The following is a 23,580-nucleotide window of genomic DNA, read 5'->3' on the forward strand; positions in this document are numbered from 1 at the left end:
TAAATTCTCAATAATCTCTTATACGAATTCAACCAAGAATTTCTCCAAGTGTACCTCCAAGTACTGCATCGGAAATTCCTCATGCGATTCGTTCAGGAATTGATCGATCGGATATCTCCAGATATTCTTCCAGGATTTTTTGCAAGAAAAGCCTTCTAAAATATTAGAAAAAACCCAGATTAATCCACCTAGTGGTGATAGTGCCTTTCTCGTCGAATATGTACTAATAATCTTTCCGTCGACGCAATCAATCTTGCCTTAGAGTCAGTGATCAGCCCCAAAATTTGGGGCCCAAATATCTGTGCTTTGGTAACGGACGAGAAGGAGGAAATGCTCATAACAGCCATCTGGGACTGTACCACCTACGAATTTCTGAATCATGAGAATACTTTATTTAGAAATTCAAGGTCATCATCGAATTGGGGCACTTATTCCTACGTTATGTTCAACGTATGGGCAGAGCCGAAAGTATCAGACCTTTTAGTTGACTGCTTGATAATCTTCACTGGAGGCTGATTTATACCAAGATGACAATAACTAGCCAGGATTTAACTTTTTCACAGATCATTTTGACAAAGTTTAATCTGCACACTTTATGCTATATTTTGTTATCATTGGTTACAAGATCCATGTAAAATATGTAATGTAGTAATTTGAATTGCCAATGTTATATCACATTCAAATATAAACCACATTACAGAGCTCGCTCTCCAGTCGCATCAAAATTTTGCGCAGTAATTTTAGACGCAAATAAAGATTTCAAAGAATGTTCGGGGCTGATGCGCTTAAATTTTATTTTTTCCATATAACGTCGTCCCATCCTACTGTAAATTTACGTCTCAGGAATCTAAAATTGTGTGATTTAATGAGATCGCTTTAGTTTTCTTAGGTTTTTGGTTCTCTTACACATATCCATCGCTTGCATTGATTTAGTTGACTTTCGTAATTCCGCTGAAGCACCCAACGCTGCTTCTGCAACACCACCGGTAGCCTCTTACGTGGTCTCAGTCTATTTTGTATTGCTTACGAGACCCCCGGAAATGATTCCGGAACACTACCTTATGTTCACTAGTTTATGAAAACTGTTAATCAGGTTACCCGGATTTAAAAGCACTACCAGTGGTAACTTCTGTGGACTGTGCCTATTTTCTTATTATCCACGCATCAGGTTACTGACAAAAAAGCGATTTGATACCGCAAGCATGGGTTTGATCCACTTTTATATATGCCCATTTCCAGTGGGACACTCTTAACCGGTTCCGGAAAATTTACATGGTTCATTTGTATATTTGACCAATTCCGGCGGGACACCTGAAACCGGTTGTGGAACGTAATCTCAACTGATTTTCTTAATAACCGTTCATCAGCATATCGAAAAAACCGTGATTTGATGAAGCGCATGCATGGAGTTCCGGAGGGACACCGGGAACCGATTTCGGAACGCTACTAGTTCTCCCAAGCATGGTCTGGGATATTTTTTCTTTGTAACCGTTCATCAGGATACCTTGAATGCCATTTGATGTGTCGCGAATATTTTTTTTTTTTGGTTTGTTTTTGCATTCGGCCACTTTCAGCGAGACACCTCGAACCGATTCCGGAACACTATCCGTAGTTTCTAATGTGGGCTTAGCTTATTTTCTTGCTGATCGTACAAGTAATCGAAAAGGCTACGATTTGATGTGTCGCATGTATGAATTAGGCCACTTCCGGCGGGACATCAGGAACCGGTTCCGGAACACTACCGGTTCAGATATAGTCTGCGACTATTTTCCTGCTTACCGTTCATCAGATGAACGAAAATGCCGTGGTTTGATGGGTCGCATGCATGGGCTTGTTGCAATTTCATATCTGGTCCCTTCCTGGGATATGATCCGAAACCGGTTCCGTAACACTACCGGTCAGATAAAGTGCACGACTATTTTCCTATTTACCGTTCATCAGGTTATAGAAAAAGCTGCGATTTGATGTGTCGCATGCCTCCTCTCCTCTTCTTGGCGTAACGTCCTCACTGGGACAAAGCCTGCTTCTCAGCTTAGTGTTCTATGAGCACTTCCACAGTTATTAACTAAGAGCTTCCTCTGCCAATGACCATTTTGCATGTGTATATCGTGTGGCAGGCACGAAGATACTCTATGCCCAAGGAAGTCAAGGAAATTTCCTTTACGAAAAGATCCTGGACCGACCGGGAATCGAACCCGTCACCCTCAGCATGGTCATGCTGAATACCCGTGCGTTTACCGCCTCGGCTATATGGGCCCTTCGTGTCGCATGCATGGGTTTGGTTCACTTTTATATTTGGCCACTTCCGGCGGGATACCCGGAACCGGTTCCGGAACATTACCAGATCAGATATCAGAGACTATTTTCTTGTTTACCAATCATCAGGTTACAGAAAAAGCGGTGGTTTGATGTGTCGCATGCATGGGTTCGTTTCACTTTTATATTTGGCCACTTCCAGCGGGACACCCGGAACCGGTTCCGGTATGCTACCGGTTTGGATATGGTCTTAGACTATTTTCCTGTCTACCGTTCATCAGGTTATACAAAAAACTGCGTTTTGATGTGTCGCATGCATGGGTTTGGTACACTATTATATTTGGCCATTTCCGACGGGACACCCGGAACCGGTTCCGGAACACTACCGGTTCAGATATAGTCTGCGACTATTTTTCTGCTTACCGTTCATCAGATGAACGAAAATGCCGTGGTTTGATGGGTCGCATGCATGGGTTTGTTGCAATTTCATATCTGACCCCTTCCTGGGGTACCGGTCCGGAACACCTAAATGGCCATAACTCCGGAACGGCTGGACCGATTCAAACCATTTTCAATAGGAAACAATGGGACAATATTCCGCGTCGATTGAAACCTAAAGCGTTAAAATCGGATGATATTTACTATCCAAAAGTGAGGTGACATTTTTGTACACATACACACATACACACGCACACACACACACATACATACATACACACACACATACACACACACAGACATCATCTCAACTCGTCGAACTGAATCGATTGGTATATAAGACTTGGCCCTCCGGGGGTTCCATCAAGATTTCAGTTTTGGAGTGAACATATAGCCTTTCGGTACACCTTGGTGTACGAGAAAGGCAAAACGACTAGATTTTTGTTCGAAACAATAAGACATTTACCCATGTTTTTCTTTCAAAATTTTATAAGATATTCTCTCATTGGTTGCTACATAAATTCCTGATCGTATTCCTTCACATATCTTTAAGCATTTTTGAAAAAAAATCTCCAGAAATATTGTCGGCATATTTTCCAGGAGTTTTTCTTTGCAATTTCTCCGAAAATTGTTCTGGAAAATTTTTCAAGAATAATTCATGGAATTCTTTTGGGGTTTTATTTAGGGGCTTCTCCAGGAATTACTCCAAAAGTGCGTTCCTAAAGACTGCCCCAGAAAGTATGGACGCACCTAATCTTCAATTGTTTGGGCCTGATCGATGGTTCTTGTTTCGGGTTTCGTTTTGGCTGTTTTTGCTTACTATGAGATCGAAAATTTAAACGTTCTTTGCCACGATGAACATTGGAATTCGAAATGATAACTGTTTTGGTCATACCCCGCTCTGTGTAAGTTAGAAGGTTTTTTCTTGTGCTCAAACACCTCATTATTTGTTTATCCAAACGAGGATTAGCAGGATCTTTATTATTCATCCAATTTTTGCATATGCTTAAACGTGGTATCCCCACCATGGTTGCTGATTGCTGCTTGCACGACTTTCTCACTTACTCCCACCATATTTTGCTCATTTCCTAAGTGACCGTTCAAACTCTGTCCATCGTTTGTGCACATTTTTTCGATGATGTTTCGCTGAAAGCTCATGTATTTTGAAACAAATTGAAGGAATCACAAAAACCTCTATACAAATGCTGAGAAAATAGGTTGACCGACAGGATGTAGCTTTCAAAAAGAACTAGTCATCAATAGTTTTGAAATGCCAGTGTTTTCTTACTGCGTCCATACTTTCTGGACCAGTCTTTAGAAGATTTATTTTTTGTAGAATAAGCATATGTAAAAGTACACAGAAATAAAAATTAAAAAAACCCTAATTAATCCACCTAGTGGTGATGGCGCCTTTCTCGTGCCTTCCAAACCCCATTTCAATAAAACTCAAGCGAAATGTTGATATATATATATCGCACTTTCATACAATTAACAGAAATCCATTTCATGATAACAGAAATCATATCATTTTCTGGCTTTTAATGTTTGAGCCACAACCTCTTAAGAAAAAGACGCTATCTTGAAGACGCCATTTAGAATTTAAGATTGCCATCTTGGTTGTTCTGGTCGCCATTTTTGGCGTTCAGGCATCTTCCCTACAAAAAATATACTTCATTAAACAGCCGCCATCTTGAATTTGGAGCCGCAATCTTGTTTTTTGGACCACCACCTTGGATATTCTAGTCGCCATTTTTGGAATCCAGACATCATCCCCATACTAAATATACCAATAATGCATTATTACAGGCCCTAAAACTCTATTCACCAGCGGCGATTTTGGATTCGGAGCCGCCATCTTAAATTTTAGATCGCCATCTTGGACTCTGGAAGTTTTCTCCATACCAAATATACCAATATTGCATGGTTTTAGAGCCTAAAACTCCATTAAAAAGCCGCCATCTTAAATTTTTCATCGCCATCTTGGATATTCTGGTCGGCCTTTTTGGACTCCGGACATCTTCCTCATACCAAATATACTCATATTGCATGGTTTTAGAGCCTAAAACTTCATTAAACAGCCGTTAGAGCCTAAATCTCTATCAAACAGCCGCCATCTTGATACTGAACCCGCCATCTTTTAGATTTTAGATCGCCATCTTGTGCAATATGGTCGCCATTTTTTGACTTCGGACATCTACCCCATACCCAATATACCCATATTGCATGATTTTAGAGCCTTAAACTTCTTTAAACAGACCCCATCTTGATTTTGAAGCCATCATCTTGGATTCCAGACTGCCATCTTGGATATTCTAGTCGCCATTTCAGGAGTCCAGACATCTCCCCATATCAAATATTCCCATATAACATGCTTTAAGAGCCTAAATATCAATTAAACAGCCGCCATCTTTAATTTTGAGCCGCCATGGCTGTCATCTTGAATTTCGGGCCGACATTGTGGAGTTTCTGGTCTCCAGTGTTGATTCCCGCACAAAACTCGTCAACCATGCTAAAGGTTACAAAAATCGCCGCAGTTTGATGTATCTCATGATGAGGCTCACTGAAATGGCCATAACTCTGCAACGCCTTGGCCGATCTAGACCATTTTTGATAGCAAACAATTCCGGTTCGATTCAAGCTATAATCCGAAAAATCGGCCAGTGGGAAGTGTCTTAAAAGTGCGTGAACTTATTTTGCGTAGCGTACATACTGAGCTTATATAATGAGCTCTGAAAAACGTTTGACTCAACTTAAAATTATTAACAAGAGATAAAGTTATAGCGATTTAATTTGTTGTATATTTTTTTTTTGTAAATTGGTTTATTTTTAGTATGCATCCCATTACTTTTCCAATGAATTTCCGGCTATGTTGTTACTTTCTTTCAAAACATATTTATATTTAAGACAATTAGAGGAAATTAAAATGACCTCTAATCAGCATCTTGAATTCTGAAAAATATTCTAATCGTTAATTGTCTTCCGTGTTAAGATTTTTAAGTTCAGTCAAAATTTTTTCAAAGCGTATTATATAAGTCATAAATGGTCAAAATTTCATTGCATTCGGTTCATTGAATCCGGAGATATAACAGCTCAAAGTTGGCTATCGGATAGTTATACCTTTTTCTGGAATCTTTATAACTTCGTGCAGAATAGCCCGATCTTTTCCAAATTTTTTCCACTGATACACAACTAGTTGATCAACTTACAGTGAAAATTTGAGAATATTTGATGCACTTTTCGAAAAGTTACATCTTTTTGAAAAAAAATTGAGAAGGGAAAAATTTGCCTGTCCCGATCAGTTTGTCTATCCCCTGTACATATGTACATACAGACATACAGACAAAATCTCAATTCGGTGAACTGGGTTGATTGGTATATGCGACTTGATCCTCCGAGCCTTTTTTCTTTTTCAAAAAATCGTTTTTTGAGTGAATATATAGTTTTTAGTACACTAAGTGTACGAGAAAGGCCAACACTACTTTCGAGCTTTTTTGCTTCAAACTAACTAAACCAATAGATTCCAAGATCTTTTTTGGTAGCAAATAATCTTCTAAATGCGATAACTTTGACCATTTTCAAGTTATAGCCAGTTTGAGGCAAGCAAAGTCGAAAATTCAATTACTACGTAACGGTTGAGATTTGACCATATGCGTAAAACATTTTTTTCACCATTCTGAACCTGTTTGCTTGCTAACGTCCATAAGGTTATCAAAAATCCGAGCTTTGCTGTGTCGCATACATAGGATCAGTTCAATTTTATATTTGGCCGCTTTCGGAGGGTCCGGAACTGGTTACGGCACTACCAGCTGTCCCTAATGTGGTCCTAACCTATTTCCTTGATAACCAGTTATTAGGTTATCAGAAAAGCCGTTATTTGTTGTATCGCATGCATGGGTTTGGTACTCCTTTATATTTGGCCACATCCGTTGGGACCCCCGGAACCGGTTCCGAAACACTACCGGTTCGGATATGGTCTGATATTGTTTTCCTGCTAACCGTTCATCAGGTTATCGAAAATGCCGCTGTTTGATGTGTCGCATGCAAGGGTTTGGTACTCTTTTATATTTGGCTACTTCCGGTGGGACATCGGGAACCGGTTCCGGAACACTACCGGTTCAGATATGGTGTGATACTGTTTTCCTGCTTACCGTTCATAAGATTATCGAAAATGCCGCTGTTTGATGTGTCGCATGCATCGGTTTGGTACTCGTTTGTATCTGGCCACTTCCGGCGGAACATTCGGAACCGGTTCAGGAACACTACCGGTTCAGATATGGTCTGAGACTATTTTCCTGGTAACCGTTCATCAGATTATCGAGAAATCCGCTGTTTGATGCGTCGCATGCATGGGTTATGTTCAATTTGATATTTGGCCACTTCCGGCGGGACACCTAGAACCGGTTCCGGAACACTACCGGTTCAAATATGGTCTGAGACTATTTTCCTGCTTACCGTTCATCAGATAATCGTTAATGCTGTGGTTTGATGGGTCGCATGCATGGGTTTGGTGCATTTTCGTGTCTGGCCCCTTCCAGGGGTACCGATCCGGAACACCTAAATGGCCATAACTCCGGAACGGCTGGACCGATCCGAACCATTTTCAATAGGAAACAATGGGACCAGATGCCGCGTCGAATGAACCGTCGGTCATTAAAATCGGTTGAGGTTTACTGCCAAAAACTGATGTGAGTTTATTTGTACACACACATACACACACACATACATACATACACACACACAGACATCACCTCAATTCGTCGAGCTGAGTCGATTGGTATATGTGACTCGACCCTCCGGGCCTTCTATCAAAAAGTCATTTTTGGAGTGAACATATAGCCTTTCCAGTACACTTAGTGTACGAGAAAGGCAAAAAGCTTTTTTTTTTACAAAAAATCATTGATTTTTTAAGAAAGTTCACTAGTGTCTTCTTTTAGAATATAATTATTAGCCAGAATTTTTTTCAGAAATCATTGCTTGAATTTCTCCAGAGATTCTTTCAGCTATTAGTTAATTGTTCAGTGATTTTCTATGGCATTTATTTGGAATTTTTTCTAAAAAAATCTAGAAGTTGATCTGGAATTTCCTCCAGGGTTTTCTCCAATAGTTTCTTCAGAGATTCTTTCAGATTTTTTTCAAAGATTCTCTTAACAATTTCTGCAGATACTACTCCAGTATCCATCCTTCATAACTGTTCATGAAATTTTAACCCTCTAATACCCAACCCCACCTTTAGACGGGGTATAGTTTGAGCATTTTTGTAATTTTTGTTTCGAGGAAAATCAAGATTTTTATATTTTTGGCTGAAACATAGGACTGGTTTGTATATCTCAAAATGGCTTTTGGTGCATTTTAAAGCGTTTTAACATTTGTTAAAAATCATTGGAAAATTGATGTTTTAGTCACCTTCTAGAAGTCATTGTTTATTTTGTATTGAATCGCTACAATTTTCATATTTTAAATTTTTCTTAAACTATTTTATCCTAGTTCAACAGTTTAAGGGAATCGAATACACTCTTAAATTGTTTTCCTTACAATTACACGGAAAATAAAAAATATGAATATAATGAATATGAAAAAAAAAAATATAAATATATTTCAACAATAATCATAAAATCTCAAAATGTTTTCATCTCAAAAAATCCATACCCCAGATAGGCTCCAGGAAAAATATAAAAATGTGGGAATGTTCAAAAATAAAAATTAGAAAAATCAAAAACTGAAATTTATGAAATCGAGAATTAAAAAGAATCATCTTCCAAAACATGTTTAAATCGATTTTAGATGACGAAAAATGATATTTAGATCAAAATAAAAAAATGGGTATTAGAGGGTTAAACAAATAGGATTTTTTTTGTTCAGGGATTTCTCCAGAAAATTTTCAAGAATTTCTTCTAATAAATTTCCAAAGTATCTTCAGGAGTTTTTAAAAGATTGCTTGCGACACTCATCCTAGTATTTCATAGAAATTCCTTTAGAGATGTTTGTGCAATTTCTGAAACGGCAAAGGATCCGAGGTGAGCCAGCCTAGGGCTGAAAGCCTCGTAAATAAAGCTAATAATAGCAATAAAATACTAGGAGGAATATCCGAACGATTTTTGTAGGGCTCTCCCTGGAGATATTTTTGATGAAACCGCAGGTACAATTTCTTAAAGAAAATCCTTGAAGAAGTTTCTGTGGGATCGCTGAAGGAATTTCTCAAACAATTATTGTGTGAAGCGAACCTGGTGTGATGGTCAAAACACTTCCCAAGAAACAATTTTTGCTTTTAGAAATGTTTCTCAAAGCAACGTTATTAAACTGGAAGTCGTATTATATTTGAATAATTTTAAAATGAAACTATTCTTCAACTCTTGTTCGCCCAAAAATGAGAATTTATTCAACGTTAACCGTTCTATAAGCACGATGAAATGAAAGTTTATCCAATGATCGTACATCGGTTGTGAAACTCTTGTTCAACGTTAGAACCATCAGCAATTTACACAAACATCATAAACTTTACTTCAACGTTTATTAAACAATGTTGTATGACGCTATTTGTTTAATAATTTAAGAATGGTTTTTGAAACCGTTATTGTGCACTAGCAGCATAGCGCATAATAACAAGCTTTCTTCGATATTTATTCCACCATAATACAATCAAAACATGCTGGAGCTGTGATAAAACTTACGAAATTTATTTCTATTTATAGATATGATTTTATAATTGCTACAAAAACGATTCTTAAACGTTTCTTCAACATCATGTTACATCATGTAACAATAAAATGAGAAAATGATTTAACTTTCAACATTTCTGCATTTGTGTCTGGAATAGCTCTCTCTGATTATGTACCCCCAACATCTTTATTTTATTACATTTTATGGGACAAATCACATCAATGGAAAGACTCGAACTCTGGATCTTTGGGTTCACACTCGTCTGCATCCGCTCTGCTTCAATCCGAATTACATGAATCGGCAGATTTAAAGCAGTATATAAATATTCAATTCCTAAGTCGAATACATTACCGTACATATGCTGCTTAAACATTGCTTACATATTTTATTCAACTAATTGCCTTCATAAACATTGAAGTTGATCAATGTTTGAATAATTGTAACCGCAACGTTTAATCATAAGGCATGCATGCTAATTAGTTTGTTTGTTTACAACGTGTCAGTAATTCACGGTGTTGTGTTGTAAGATTGGTGACTCTTCGAACTTTTTTCATTTAAACGCCCAAACAAATGAACTTATTTGTTTTATTTTCACCGGTCCTGTTTTGTGTCAAGAGGAAAATGTGCAACGATTGTGTATATCTCCAATCAGCTGGAAATATGAACATTAGGAAGCTGAGCCCGGTTTTACCGGTGCCACCTTGGTGGGTAATCTACCTCGTCAATACCAAAGAGAGGAGCCGCCCAGGATCCACTGCAGTTGCATTTGGTGTTTTTGTTGCCGATGCTGCTGTCGTTGGAGCGTAGTGTAAAAGGTGAGTCAGAATGTTTTTAAAAGTGTGAAGAGTGTGATATTTAGAGCTGCTGCATGAAGTTTTTTGGTCTTCAAGCTTGTAGCCGCGGTTGCTCTTTTTAGGCTCCTAATCAACAATTGTGTTTACAAAAAGGGGCATGGTGAACAACGATAATTAACTGACACAGTACCACTGCTAATCAACATTGCTTGAATGAAAGTGTAACATTTGTATTAAAGAAACATGGTAATATCTTGTTGTTAAGCTATATCAGTGTAGATGAATAAAATGATCAAGCAAAAGTTGTTAAACTTTAAATAGGCTACTTGTTCCACTGAAGATCTGATGTGGAATAACGGCATCTAATACGTTGGAAGCAGCTTGTATTCTATCATTATTAGAGCACTATTGGACAGATGATGGCAATACTTAAGTAACTGTTTTTAAACTTTTATACCATTGGTTATTCAATAAGCAGAAATATGTTTAACTAACGTGCAGTTTCCACTGCATGAAACATTTATTCGCCATTTTGTTCAACATAAACTCTTGTACAACTGTCGGCGCCTTTGAAGCACATTTAATCAACTGACATGCTTATTAATGATTTTGAATTGTTACTTGGGTTGTCTATCACGCCGAGGACCAGGGATCGCATCCCACTCCCGACAAAATCACAAAATGTGGATTCTTCCTTCGGAAGGGATGTTAACCGTGGGTCTCGAGACTAGTTCCTAGGGCTAAACATCTCGTTAATACAGATAGAAAAAACAAGAAATCTTAGAGAAACCCTGATAAGAATTTGTGAAGAATTTTTAAAATATATTTAAAAAAAAAACTTCATGGAAATTTTTTTTTAAAGAAATTTCTTGCTGAAATTAAAAAAAAAAACCCTGAAATTCTCGAGAAGTTTATGATGGAAAAAATATTTTCTCGAAGACATTTCAGAAGGAATCCCAGCAAGAATTTCTTATGGAACTCCTGAAGAAATTTCCGAAGTAATCTTCAGTGGGATTCTACTGAAACCCTTATCCCCAGTAGAAATCTTGGGAAGTATTTTTGAAATATCTGAAGAAATTCAAAGGCATTTCTTCAAAGAATCTCAAAAACAATTTCTGAAAAACTTCCTGGAGAAATATCTGGAAAATCTCCCAGGAGACCCTTGGTGGAATTTCTGAAAAATATTTATGAATTCAGAAATAAAATCCTGGAGAATTCTTTTAATAAAATTCTTGGTGAATTTTCTGAAAGTATTCCTCAAGAAATCTGTGGACGAATTTATGTAAAATTCTTGTAGAAATACCTGGAGAAACGCATAGCTAAGCGGTCGTGAAGATCCTTTGATGTTTTTTTTAAAGATATTTCAAAATGAATTTTTGTAGAAATTTCTAGGAAACATTTTTGAATAAATTTCTTAAGGAATCCGTGGTGAAGTTATTGGAATTATCCTTAGAGGAAATTCTGGGATAAAACATGAGGAATATCTGGAGGAAATCCTCAAGGAATCTATGTATGAGCTCCTGTATGAATCTTTGGAGAAATTTCTGCCTGAATTACTGAAAGTAATAATGCAAGATTCTTTGAAGGAATTTCTGAACGATTTTCTAGATGAAACCCTGAAGTAACTAATGGACACATTCCCTAGAACGATTCCTAAAAAAATCTCTGTAGGACTTTCTGAGAAAATACCTGAAAGAATTTCTGAACCAATCTCTGGAAAATTCACTGAAGGAAAAATTGAAAAAAAAAATCTACAGAATTCCCTTTTTTAACAAACTCCTAGAAAAACATCCAAAGTATCCTGATGGAGTTTCTCAAGGAACGCATAGAAATCTACCTATTAGAATTCTTAGAGAAATTTCTGAAGAAATTCAAGGGGGAATATCTGAAGACATTTCTTAAAGCATCCCCGGAAGAATTTCTGAACAAAAAAAAATCACCTGAAAAGTTTCTGAAAGAAAGCTTGAAGATTTTAAGACTAAATCCTTGGAATAATTTCCTAAGGACTCTATATGGATTAATTTCGAAAGAAATCCTTGCAAGATTTCTCTGGACTTTTGTGGGAATCTCCATGGAAATTTTTAAAATAATCCCTGGGAGAATTTCGAAAGGATTCTTTGCAAGAATTTCTAAAGAAGACCGTAGGATATTTCTAAAAAATACCTTAGACAAACTTCTGGAGGAACCTTTGATTTTCTTAAGAAACTGTTGAAATCATTTCTGTAAGAATGCGTGGATGATTTCCTAAAGAAACTCTCGTACTGATTTTTGAAAATAAAAAAAAAAAAAACTGTGGAGGAATTTAAAAAAAAAAAACATGCACGCTTTTCAAGAAGATGTTTTGGAGAAATTCTGGAGAATAATAGATTCCTAAGGAAATTCTATAGGAAATTCTGAAGCAATCCATTGGAAATATTCTAGGTAACTTCCAGACTAAATTAGCGGAAGATTTTCTGAAAGAAATGGAGCAATATAGGAAAGAATCCAGTGAAGGTTTTTATTTAAAAGTTCCTCAATTAATTTCTGGAGAAATCTCTAGAAAATTTTGGAAAAAGAATATAGTAAACTTAGAATTTTTTTGAAAAAATCAACAGCAGAAATCGTTTAGGATTTCTCACAAAAATCTTCGAAGGTGTACAAACCGAAACAGAAAAAAAAACAGAATTCGCAAGCATTTGAATAATCACAAAGGAGAATTTTGTATATTTGGGAGATCGTAAGAAAAATAACTAATACTACAGTAAGTTTCACTTATATAAGGGCGCTCAAAATTGAAAATGATTATTGATTACGTTACGTAGTAATTGAACTTTTCATGTTTTTAAATATGCTTGTCTCAAATTGGCTATAACTTGAAAATGGTCAATCTTATCGCAGTGATTCCTCATTCGAAAGATTATTAAATTTACTATCAAATAAGATCTTTGAATCTATTGGTTTTGTTGCACAACTTAGTTTTCTAGAGCAAAAAACTCAAAAGAAGTGTTCAGTTTTAGTTTCATTGCAGAGCCACAAACTATTCACAAATGATGCAGTTGTTTTCCAAAAATTATTTCAAATGCATTTCCATTTGTCCAGTCCACTTTTAAACCAATATGAATCTATTATTAAGTGAATAGCAAAGTACCACTTACAGTATGCAACGTCCGCAAGCCAACTTTAGCCAGGTACAAATCCATATACTAAGAACACAACAAAAGCATAGCTTTCACAACACTAACAGCCTCTGACCAGGCCAGCCAGCCTCGGCAGCAACAATATCTGAAAGCGAATCATGCACACAGAGCAAGAACCGAGTAGCAAAAAAGTTCAAACAGCAAAAACCCCGAACGGCATCCCTCTGTTGCAACAGCTTCACCGCACTCCATGCCACCTAGTTGACCAACAGCTCCACTGCGACACCGGGACCGGAGAGGACGGACACTAGCATCCAAATGCAAACGAAGCCTCTCGGTTGGATGCGATGCAGACGCGCGCGCTCTGCACAAAGCCTCCGCCAAGCAATGAAATATGCAGTTGATTTTATTGTCTGTCTCCGATGCAGAACGATGGGGACACCTACCCTATGGGGGGCGCACCCGGTTGGGTCCAAGCCCATGGGGTGCCCGAAATGGTGAAGAGACAATAGTTTATAATGGCGAACAAGTGGAAAGAGTTATAGTTTTTTGAAACATGGAGTCCGGTGAACTGGATTTTGTGGGAGTTTGGGTTTTTTTACCGGGAGGTTTTCTAGGGAGAGTGCTTTTCGATATTTTTTTTTTTGTTTCACTGATGTACGGTCAGTAGTGGCCAATGGAGTTTGTTAAAATTAGAATAACCGACTGCCAAATGGATTGTAGGGCCGAAGCATCGGAGCTTCCTAGGGCAAGAGAAGAGAGGAATGGTGTTGTTTTTGGTGATGAAATATTTCACAAGGGAATGGCGCGTCCGGAATAGAAAATCAGCGCTCGATTGTCGTTGTGATTTTTTTGCGCTTGAAATTTTGGGTTGGAGTAAAGCAATTCCAGGAATGTATACCTTGAACTCTATTTATATATTTTTTCTATGTACCAAAAATATTCTGAAAACATGATGTTTTAAGAATTCATCATTCATGCGTACTCATAATTTGCGTTCCAGTTATTGAATTATATTCCGTGAAATTCCCGGAGATATTCCTGATGGAATTCCTGGAGGAATTGCGGATGGAACTCCTGGAGGAACTCCGGATAAAATTCCTGGAGGAACTCCGGATGGAAATTCTGGAGGAACTCCCTATGGAATTCCTAGAGAGGGAATTCCTGGAGAAACTCCAGATGGAATTGCTGGAGGAACTCTGGAAGGAATTCTTGGAGGAACTCAGGATGAAATACTTGAAGGAACTAAGGATTGAATTCTTGGAGGATTTCGTGGAGAAAGTCCGGATGGAATTTCTGGAGGAACTCTAGATGGAATTTCTGGAGGAACTCTGGATTGAATTCCTGGAGAAGTTCGTGGAAAAACTCCAGGTGGAATTCCTGAAGGAACTCCCCATGAAATTTCTGGAGAGGGAATTCATGGAGGAGCCCCAGATGGAATTCCTGAGGAACTCCAGTTAGAATTTCTGGAGAAACTCCAGATGAAATTCCTGGAGGAACTCCGGATGGAAATTCTGGAGGAACTCCCTACGGATTTCCTGGAGGAACTCCATATGGAACGGACGGAATTCCTGTAGAAACTTCTGGTGGAATTTCACCAGGAACTCCTGGCGGAATTCCTGGTGATACTTTGGATGAAATTCCTGAAGAAACTCTGGATGGAATTCTCGGAAAAACTCCGGATGAAATTCATGGAGGACCTCCGGATGGAATTTTTGGAGGAACTCCGGATGGAATTCCTGGAGAGACTCCGGATGGAATTCCTGGAGGAACTCCGGATGGAATTCCTGGAGGAACTCCGGATGGAATTCCTGGAGGAACTCCGGATGGAATTCCTTGAGGAACTCCAGATGGAATTCCTTGAGGAACTCCGGATGGAATTCCTTGAGGAACTCCGGATGGAATTCCTGGAGGAACTCCGGATGGAATTCCTGGAGGAACTCCGGATGGAATTCCTGGAGGAACTCCGGATGGAATTCCTGGAGGAACTCCGGATGGAATTCCTGGAGGAACTCCGGATGGAATTCCTGGAGGAACTCCGGATGGAATTCCTGGAGGAACTCCGGATGGAATTCCTGGAGGAACTCCGGATGGAATTCCTGGAGGAACTCCGGATGGAATTCCTGGAGGAACTCCGGATGGAATTCCTGGAGGAACTCCGGATGGAATTACTGGAGGAACTCCGGATGGAATTCCTTGAGGAACTCCGCATGGAATTCCTGGAGGAACTCCGCATGGAATTCCTGGAGGAACTCCGCATGGAATTCCTGGAGGAACTCCGCATGGAATTCCTGGAGGAACTCCGCATGGAATTCCTGGAGGAACTCCGCATGGAATTCCTGGAGGAACTCCGCATGGAATTCCTGGAGGAACTCCGCATGGAATTCCTGGAGGAACTCCGGATGGAATTGCTGGATGAGCTCCGGATGGAATACTTGGAGATACTTCGGATAGAATTCCTGGAAACACTCCGGATGGAATTCCTGGAGGAACTCCGTATAGAACTCCTGGAGGAGCTCCGGATAGAATTCCTGGAGGAACTCCGGATAGAATTCCTGGAGGAGCTCCGAATAGATAGCTTGGAGGACCTCTGGATAGAATTCCTGGAGGAACTCTGGATGGAATTCCTGGAGGATCCGGAATTCCTGAGAAAACTCCGGATGGAATTTCTAAAACAACTCCTGGAGTAACTCCTGATGCAATTCCTGGATGAGCTCCGGATGGAATTCCTGAAGGAACTCCGGAAATCCTGGAGGCACTCCGGATGGAATTCCTAGAAGAACTCCGGATGGAATTGGAGGAACTCTGGATAGATTTCCCGGAGGAGCTCCACATGGAATTTCTGGAGGAACTTAAGATAGAATTCCTGGAGGAACTCTGGATGGAATTCCTGAGAGAACTCCGGATGGATTTCCTGGAGGTACTCTGAATTACATTCCTGGAGGAAATTCGAATGTAATTTCTTGATGAACTTCGTATGGAACTCCGGAGAAACTCCAGATGGAATACTTGGAGGAACTCCGGATGGAATTACTGGAGGAACTCCGGATGGAATTCCTTGAGCGACTCCTGATGGAATTCCTGAAGGAACTCAGGATAGAATTCCTGGAGGAACTCCGGATCGCATTCCTGGAGCAACTTCGGATGGAATTTCTGGACCAGCTCTAAATTTCATTCCTGGAGGACATTCGAATGAAATTCCTCGATGAACTTTGTATGGAATTCCGGATGGAATACTTGGAGAAACTCCGGATGGAATTCCTGGAGGAACTCTGTATGGAATTCCTCGAGCGATTCCGGATAGAATTCCTGGAGGAACTCCAGATAGAATTCCTGGAGGAACTCTGGATAAAATACCTGGAGGTTCTCTGGATGGAATTCCTGGAGGAACTCCGGATGGAATTCCTGGAAGAAATCGGGATGGAATTGGAGGAGCTCTGGATAGATTTCCTGGAGGAGCTCTGGATAGATTTCCTGGAGGAACTCTGGATGGAATTCCTGGAGGAACTCCGGATGGAATTCCTGGAAGGACTCTGATGCAATTCGAATGAAATTCCTCGATGAACTCCATATGGAACTCCGGAGAAACTCCAGATGGTATACTTGGAGGAACTCTGGATGGAATTACTGGAGGAACTCTGGATGGAATTCCTCGAGCGTCTCCGGATGGAATTCCTGGAGGAACTCCGGATAGAATTCCTGGAAGAACTCCGGATGGAATTTCTGGAGGAGCTCTGAATTCGACATTCGAATGAAATTCCTCGATGAACTCCGTATGAAACTCCGGATGGAATACTTGGAGGAACTCCGGATAGAATTCCTAGAGGAACTCCAGATGGAATTCCTGGAGGATTCCCAGATGGAATTCCTGGAGGAACTGTGAATGGCATTCATTGAGGAGCTTCGAATGCAATTCCTTGATGAAGTATCGTTATACTTGCCAGGAGAAGAAGAAGAAGAAGAAGAAAAAGAAAAGGAAAAAGAGAAGAAGAAGAAGAAGAAGAAGCTGCTTATCATTTTTTGACATAAGACCAAAACAATTTAAACATTATTTTATCGCCCTTCTAAAGCTAATCACATGGTTTTCCCTTCTCCTATGATTACAGGCAACAACATTCTCCTATGGCGACGAGGGAGTGCCGTCGTGACGGCATCCAACCTCATTATCACCCGCGATCTGCGTTTCAAGCTGCTCAAAGGCTACACGCTGCAGATTAAGAACGTCCGACCGCAGGACGCCGGCGACTACAGCTGCCAGGTCGGCGACCACGACAACCGGGATCTGGTGCACACGGTGGAAATCCTCGTGCCGCCGTCGGTGCGTTCCGTACCGGAAACGGGCCACGTAACGGTGCGGAAGGGCGGAACGGCCACGCTCGAGTGCAAAGCCAGTGGAAATCCCGTGCCCAGCATCAGCTGGAGCCGAAAGGTATGTGTGCGGCGGAACGTTCTCGGCCGACGACGAAGGTAAATCCTTTGAGTAATGTTTTGTTGGATTTGTTGCAGGATTCGCTGCACGGAGCGCCCCATCTGGCCGAGGGACCGACGCTCACGCTCGAGAGCGTCAGCCGGCAGGACAGTGGCACGTACCGCTGCTTTGCGGACAACGGCATCCGGGAGCCCGTGTTTGTCGACTTGCAACTCATCGTCCTGTGTAAGTAATAGACAAACAAATTTGTCACGCTGATGGATGTGCGTTGGGCCCGGTGCGGTGTGTGGGTGGGGATAACGATTTTGTATGTAAATGTTGGGTGGAGGGGAGGTGTTGTGGAGGCAGGGTAATAAGATAACGTTGTGATGATGTTGCATAAATTTTGACTTCAAACGAGCGGTGCCAATCCAATTGTGTTTCTATGCATGTTGATGGTGCTTTTAGGCGACATAGTTTTTAATCATATTTTTCTGAAACATATCTTTCATAAAACAACTCAACACGTGCAGCGCTTGTGTTTTAGATTAGTGGCTGCCAGCACCTTGTGAAAGTGGCAATTCTGCAGCATTGAGTTGTTCAGAGCTACAAGATACCCACCACTCGCTCTTGCTAGAGTAGCAAAGAGTCATTCAGTGGCAGCATTTAGCGACGCCGTTTTGAGGATTGACAGGTTGACACAGTATTTCTCTTGTTATTTATTCGGTAATTGATCAGATAGATTGGCTGTACTAACGTTGTGTGAGATTGTTCATGTTGAATGTTTGCGCCTTTGCCATAATGAAATTCGAACAGATAAATTACACCTACTTCCAAATAAATAATGATTGGAACACTGTCCTTATCTACCAAGTGTTGTTTTTGCAGCTCATATTTTCCTGGTACAGACTCAAGAGGCACGTGATGGGACTGTACTTTGCTGGACCAACTTTGTTTTGGCCCTTCCTTCGGCAGAAGATAAGTGACACCCCAGGTAACGAACTCTAGTAGATGCGAAGGGTCTTTCAGCACCATGTTGGAAGATTCTGCCATTCGCCCGTGGATCGTCGTAAGTTTTTTATGCCAAAAATTGTGCACGAAATCTGGTCCAATTTCTGGTATACCGAGTAAAACCTCGCATATATCTTGGGCGATTACTATGACCGCGGTCATGTCTACATCGCCATTACACTGCCGTTGATCTCCTGCCAACCACATCTCATCGTCGCTGTGCTGGACAGGCTTCTGCCATAGATTGACCCAGAACTGTGTGACGTCGCCAATCTTCAGAAGGTCTTTCGGATGCAGTTGTAGTACTCCCTTTCGTTAATGTTGGACATTCGGACATTCCATAACGCCACCATCGTTTCGTAAGAGCACTCAACAGCTGCACATGGGTGTCGATGATCTGCGGGATTGTTATGGACATGTAGAACGCTAGTGCATCTCGTAGTTGCTGTAGTTGTATAACCGCTTTTGGATCTGGAGCAGTGTGTGCAGTCGAATCACGACTTTCACTTGTACTTGTTCTTTGACACCATACTTCTGGCTCTTGTCGTTTTCTTGCAATTTTGGTTCTCCCAGAGATTTCTCTAGAGTATTTCTTTAGAAAATCAAAAGCATTCTCAGGAACTTTCAGAAACTAATGTTGGAATCTATAGTAACATTTATTACAAGTTTTCTTTTGTGTTAAATGTACTTCTCAACTTGTAAACTTTTCCCCAAGTTTAATGCGCATTTATAGTGCTCTGGGGTAATAGAGCACCATGAGATCTCAGCAATCTCATTTTGATGTTCTACATTCAGGTAATGTTGGAAAATGATTAACTAGATGACATGTGTAGACTCTTCCCTAACAGGATCATCAGCGTGTAGACGTCTCCTCAAGTAACAATGAATGCTTAACAGTGAGAGTATAAGCTGAACAACAGCTGATTAATTGTGTCAATGGCTGACCACAATGACAGCTGAATATTGATCTGCAGTATAACTTCTTCATCCTCTTTAATCAACAATTCATAGATGCCTGAATAGCAAGTTGAATTGAACATTATTCATGTGGGTAACCAGCTTTAAAACAAACACCAACATGAAGAATTAATCTAATGTTGTTCGACCTTAAATCAAATAATTTTTGACAGCTGACCCAAGCATGGTTTTCGTAAAGTCCACATCTCTTCTTCAGCCTAAACACAGACTTGGTTCAACTAATGTTCTTGACTATTCAGATACAACAAGCAATGCTCTTGTTTTCGAGGATGTGTATATAATGGTGTGTAGTGTAGGTGCTAAGGTGAGTGACTATAAATCAAGAGGTCCGAGTTCAATTCCCAAATTTCCTACTGATTAATTTATGCATTCCTAAACATCTCTTCTGAAAATAGACGCAGCAAATGGTAAAAATAATGGAAGTGTTTTTCTTTTATGTTTACACAATTAATAAATTTAATTGATCTCTGATTAAGCGCAATTTAAGCCTTAAATCAGCCTTACAGTGTACCTCAAATCAGCTGAAGGTTGATTCAAATCACCAAAATTAGATGTTTAAGAGCTGAATAAAAGATTGTACTTCTTGTGCCCCGCTTTTGTTCAAATGAAGGCTGATTTGAAATAGCTGGAGAAGCGTTTGTACAGCATCAAATTGTTACCAGGGTCATGTTAAAACGAGATTCAAGGTGCCCCCTTAGGATAAGAAATTCCTAGACAAAACTCAAGCCTATGCCTATGTTAGTATATGTCCTGCACATTGCGAGTAGGTAAATTACGCGCCACTTATCTGTCAGCTGTTAAATCTCATGAGTTGTTATCACCGTGCGAGATCTTCGTCCTTAAAAAAACGATAAAACTTTTATCGCCAAGATATGTTCATCATGGCGTACAACCGCCTTTCGGGACATCGTGATATAAAAGAAGAACAATTAACGTGCAAAGATTTCTTTTCTGCTCTGAAGCACCACCTTGGTGCCATTACGTGAAGTGGATGTCCTCGCTATCCTATTATCTAAAATTGTGTGAAGTATTTTTGAATTAAGTAATATTGAACTGTTTGAAATTGTGATTATGAAGTGAATCAATTTGAGTGTTGTTCAAGAAAATGAATGAAGATGAAAAAAATTGGAGCATTTTTTACTGTGTTCTTGAAACCCTCCTGCATTTTTGAAGTTTCTAATCCAACTATTCAATCTGGGAATCTCTTCCGGGTTACTTACTTACGTTACCGGTCAGGCTAAGGCCGGGGTGGCCTCTGCTGTACATAGTAGCCGCCTCCATTCCACTCGGTCCATGGCTGTTTGTCTCCAGTTCCGCACTCTGCGTAGGGTCCGCAGATCGTCCTCCACTTGGTCGACCCACCTAGCTCGCTGCGCTCCACGTCTTCTTGTACCGGTCGGATGACTCTCGAGAACCATTTTAGTCGGGTTGCTATCCGACATCCTGATGACGTGACCCGCCCACCGTAGCCTCCCGATTTTCGCGGTATGGACGATGGTTGGTTCTCTCAGCAGCTGACGCAGCTCGTGGTTCATTCGCCTTCTCCAAGTCCCGTCTTCCATCTGCACTCCGCCGTAGATGGTACGCAATACCTTCCGTTCGAAAACTCCAAGGGCGCGTTGGTCCTCTGCACGTAGGGTCCATGTTTCGTGCCCATAGAGGACGACCGGTCTAATCAGCGTTTTGTAGATGGTTAACTTCGTGTTACGGCGAACTTTGTTCGATCGTAGAGTTCTGCGGAGTCCAAAGTAAGCACGATTTCCTGCCACAATGCGCCTCTGAATTTCTCTGCTGGTGTCGTTGTCGTCGGTCACCAGTGAGCCCAAGTACACGAATTCTTTAACCGCCTCGATTTCATCACCGTCGATATGAATTCGGGGTGGCGGGCGCGGTGATTCCTCCCTGGAGCCCTTTGCCATCATGTACTTTGTCTTCGACACATTAATGACTAATCCGATTTGCTTGGCTTCACTCTTTAGTCGGATGTACGTTTCCGCCATCGTCTCAAATTTACGAGCAATAATATCAATCTCATCGGCGAAACCAAGCAGCTGAACGGACTTCGTGAAAATCGTTCCACTCGTGTTTATCCCCGCTCTTCTTATTACACCCTCCAAAGCAATGTTGAACAGCAAGCACGAAAGACCATCACCTTGCCGTAACCCTCTGCGAGATTCGAAGGGACTCGAGAGTGTCCCTGATACTCGAACTACGCACATCACTCGATCCATCGTCGCCTTGATCAACCGTATCAGTTTATCCGGGAATCCGTATTCGTGCATAATCTGCCATAGCTGTTCTCGATCGATTGTATCATACGCCGATTTGAAATCGATGAACAAGTGATGTGTGGGCACGTTGTATTCGCGGCATTTCTGCAACACCTGGCGGATGGCGAACATCTGGTCCGTTGTAGCGCGTTTACCCATGAATCCAGCCTGATATTGCCCCACGAACTCTCTTGCAATCGGTGATAGACGGCGGCATAAAATTTGGGAGAGTATCTTGTAGGCAGCGCTCAGTAGTGTGATCGCGCGGTAGTTTCCGCAATCCAACTTGTCGCCCTTTTTGTAGATGGGACACACGATACCTTCCATCCATTCCTCCGGTAATACTTCCTCCTCCCAAATCTTGGTAATGACCCAGTGTAGTGCTCTCACCAGTGCTTCTCCACCGTATTTGAGAAGCTCGCTTGGTAGTTGATCTGCTCCAGCGGCTTTGTTGTTTTTCAACCGGCCAACCTCCTCCTCAATCTCTTGAAGGTCAGGGGCCGGAAGTCTTTCGTCCTGTGCACATACTCCTAGATCTGTTACCACGCCACCTTCGGTACTTGCAACGTCGCCATTGAGGTGCTCATCGTAATGCTGCCGCCACCTCTCGACCACCTCACGCTCGCTCGTGAGAATATTCCCGTGATTATCTCGGCACATGTCGGCTTGTGGCACAAAGCCTCTGCGCGAGCGGTTCAGCTTTTCGTAGAACTTTCGTGTGTCCTTAGCGCGGTACAGCTCTTCCATCGCTTCGCGATCTCGTTCTTCCTGCTGGCGCTTCTTCATCCGGAAGACTGAGTTCTTCCTGCTCCGCGTCTGTTTGTAACGTGCCTCATTCGCTCTCGTACGGTGTTGCAGCATTCTCGCCCATGCTGCATTCTTCTCGTTTTTCAACTGTTCACATTCGCCGTCGTACCAGTCGTTTCTGTGATTCGGAGTCGCGAAGCCTAGTGCTGTAGCCGAGGTACTACCTATGGCGGATCGGATGTCCCTCCAGCCATCTTCAAGTGTAGCTGCGCCAAGCTGCTCTTCCGTTGGTAGGGCCACTGCTAACTGCTGCGCGTAGTCTTGAGCCACTTCTACGTTACGAAGTTGCTCGATGTTGAGCCGCGGCGTTCGACTTCGATGCGTGGTGATAACTGTCGAAAGTTTTGGGCGCATGCATACAGCGACTAAGTAGTGATCCGAATCTATATTCGCACTGCGGTATGTGCGGACGTTGGTTATATCCGAGAAGAATTTACCGTCGATTAGAACGTGGTCGATTTGGTTTTCTGTTTGGTGGTCGGGTGATCTCCAGGTGGCTTTGTGGATATCTTTGCGGGGGAAGAAGGTGCTTCGGACTACCATACCACGGGAGGCTGCAAAGTTTACGCATCGCTGGCCGTTATCATTGGATACGGCGTGCAGGCTGTTTCGCCCGATTACCGGTCTGTACATTTCCTCCCTTCCTACCTGCGCGTTCATGTCGCCGACAACGATTTTCACGTCACGCGGCGAGCAACCATCGTATGTTTGCTCTAACTGCGCGTAGAACGCTTCTTTCTCGTCATCGGGTCTCCCTTCGTGTGGGCAGTGGACGTTGATGATGCTGTAGTTGAAGAAACGGCCCTTAACTCTCAACATGCACATCCTTGCGTTGATCGGCTGCC

The 23,580-nt window shown here is 41.2% G+C and overlaps 1 protein-coding gene across 8 annotated transcripts in view; it reads left to right on the forward strand.

The window, feature by feature from the left end:
• Nucleotides 1-23,580, forward strand: part of LOC109410678 (protein amalgam) — a 373,824-nt gene that overhangs the window by 298,792 nt on the left and 51,452 nt on the right. For all 8 annotated transcript variants that reach the window (XM_062856460.1, XM_062856461.1, XM_062856459.1 and 5 more), the window contains 2 exons: nucleotides 17,368-17,690; nucleotides 17,768-17,915. In XM_062856460.1, the coding sequence (XP_062712444.1) occupies nucleotides 17,368-17,690; nucleotides 17,768-17,915 (471 nt within the window). The remainder of the gene's footprint in view (nucleotides 1-17,367; nucleotides 17,691-17,767; nucleotides 17,916-23,580) is intronic.

The sequence above is a fragment of the Aedes albopictus genome, chromosome 3 (genome assembly GCF_035046485.1).
Source record: "Aedes albopictus strain Foshan chromosome 3, AalbF5, whole genome shotgun sequence".
In the NCBI taxonomy this organism is placed as follows: Eukaryota; Metazoa; Arthropoda; class Insecta; order Diptera; family Culicidae; genus Aedes; species Aedes albopictus.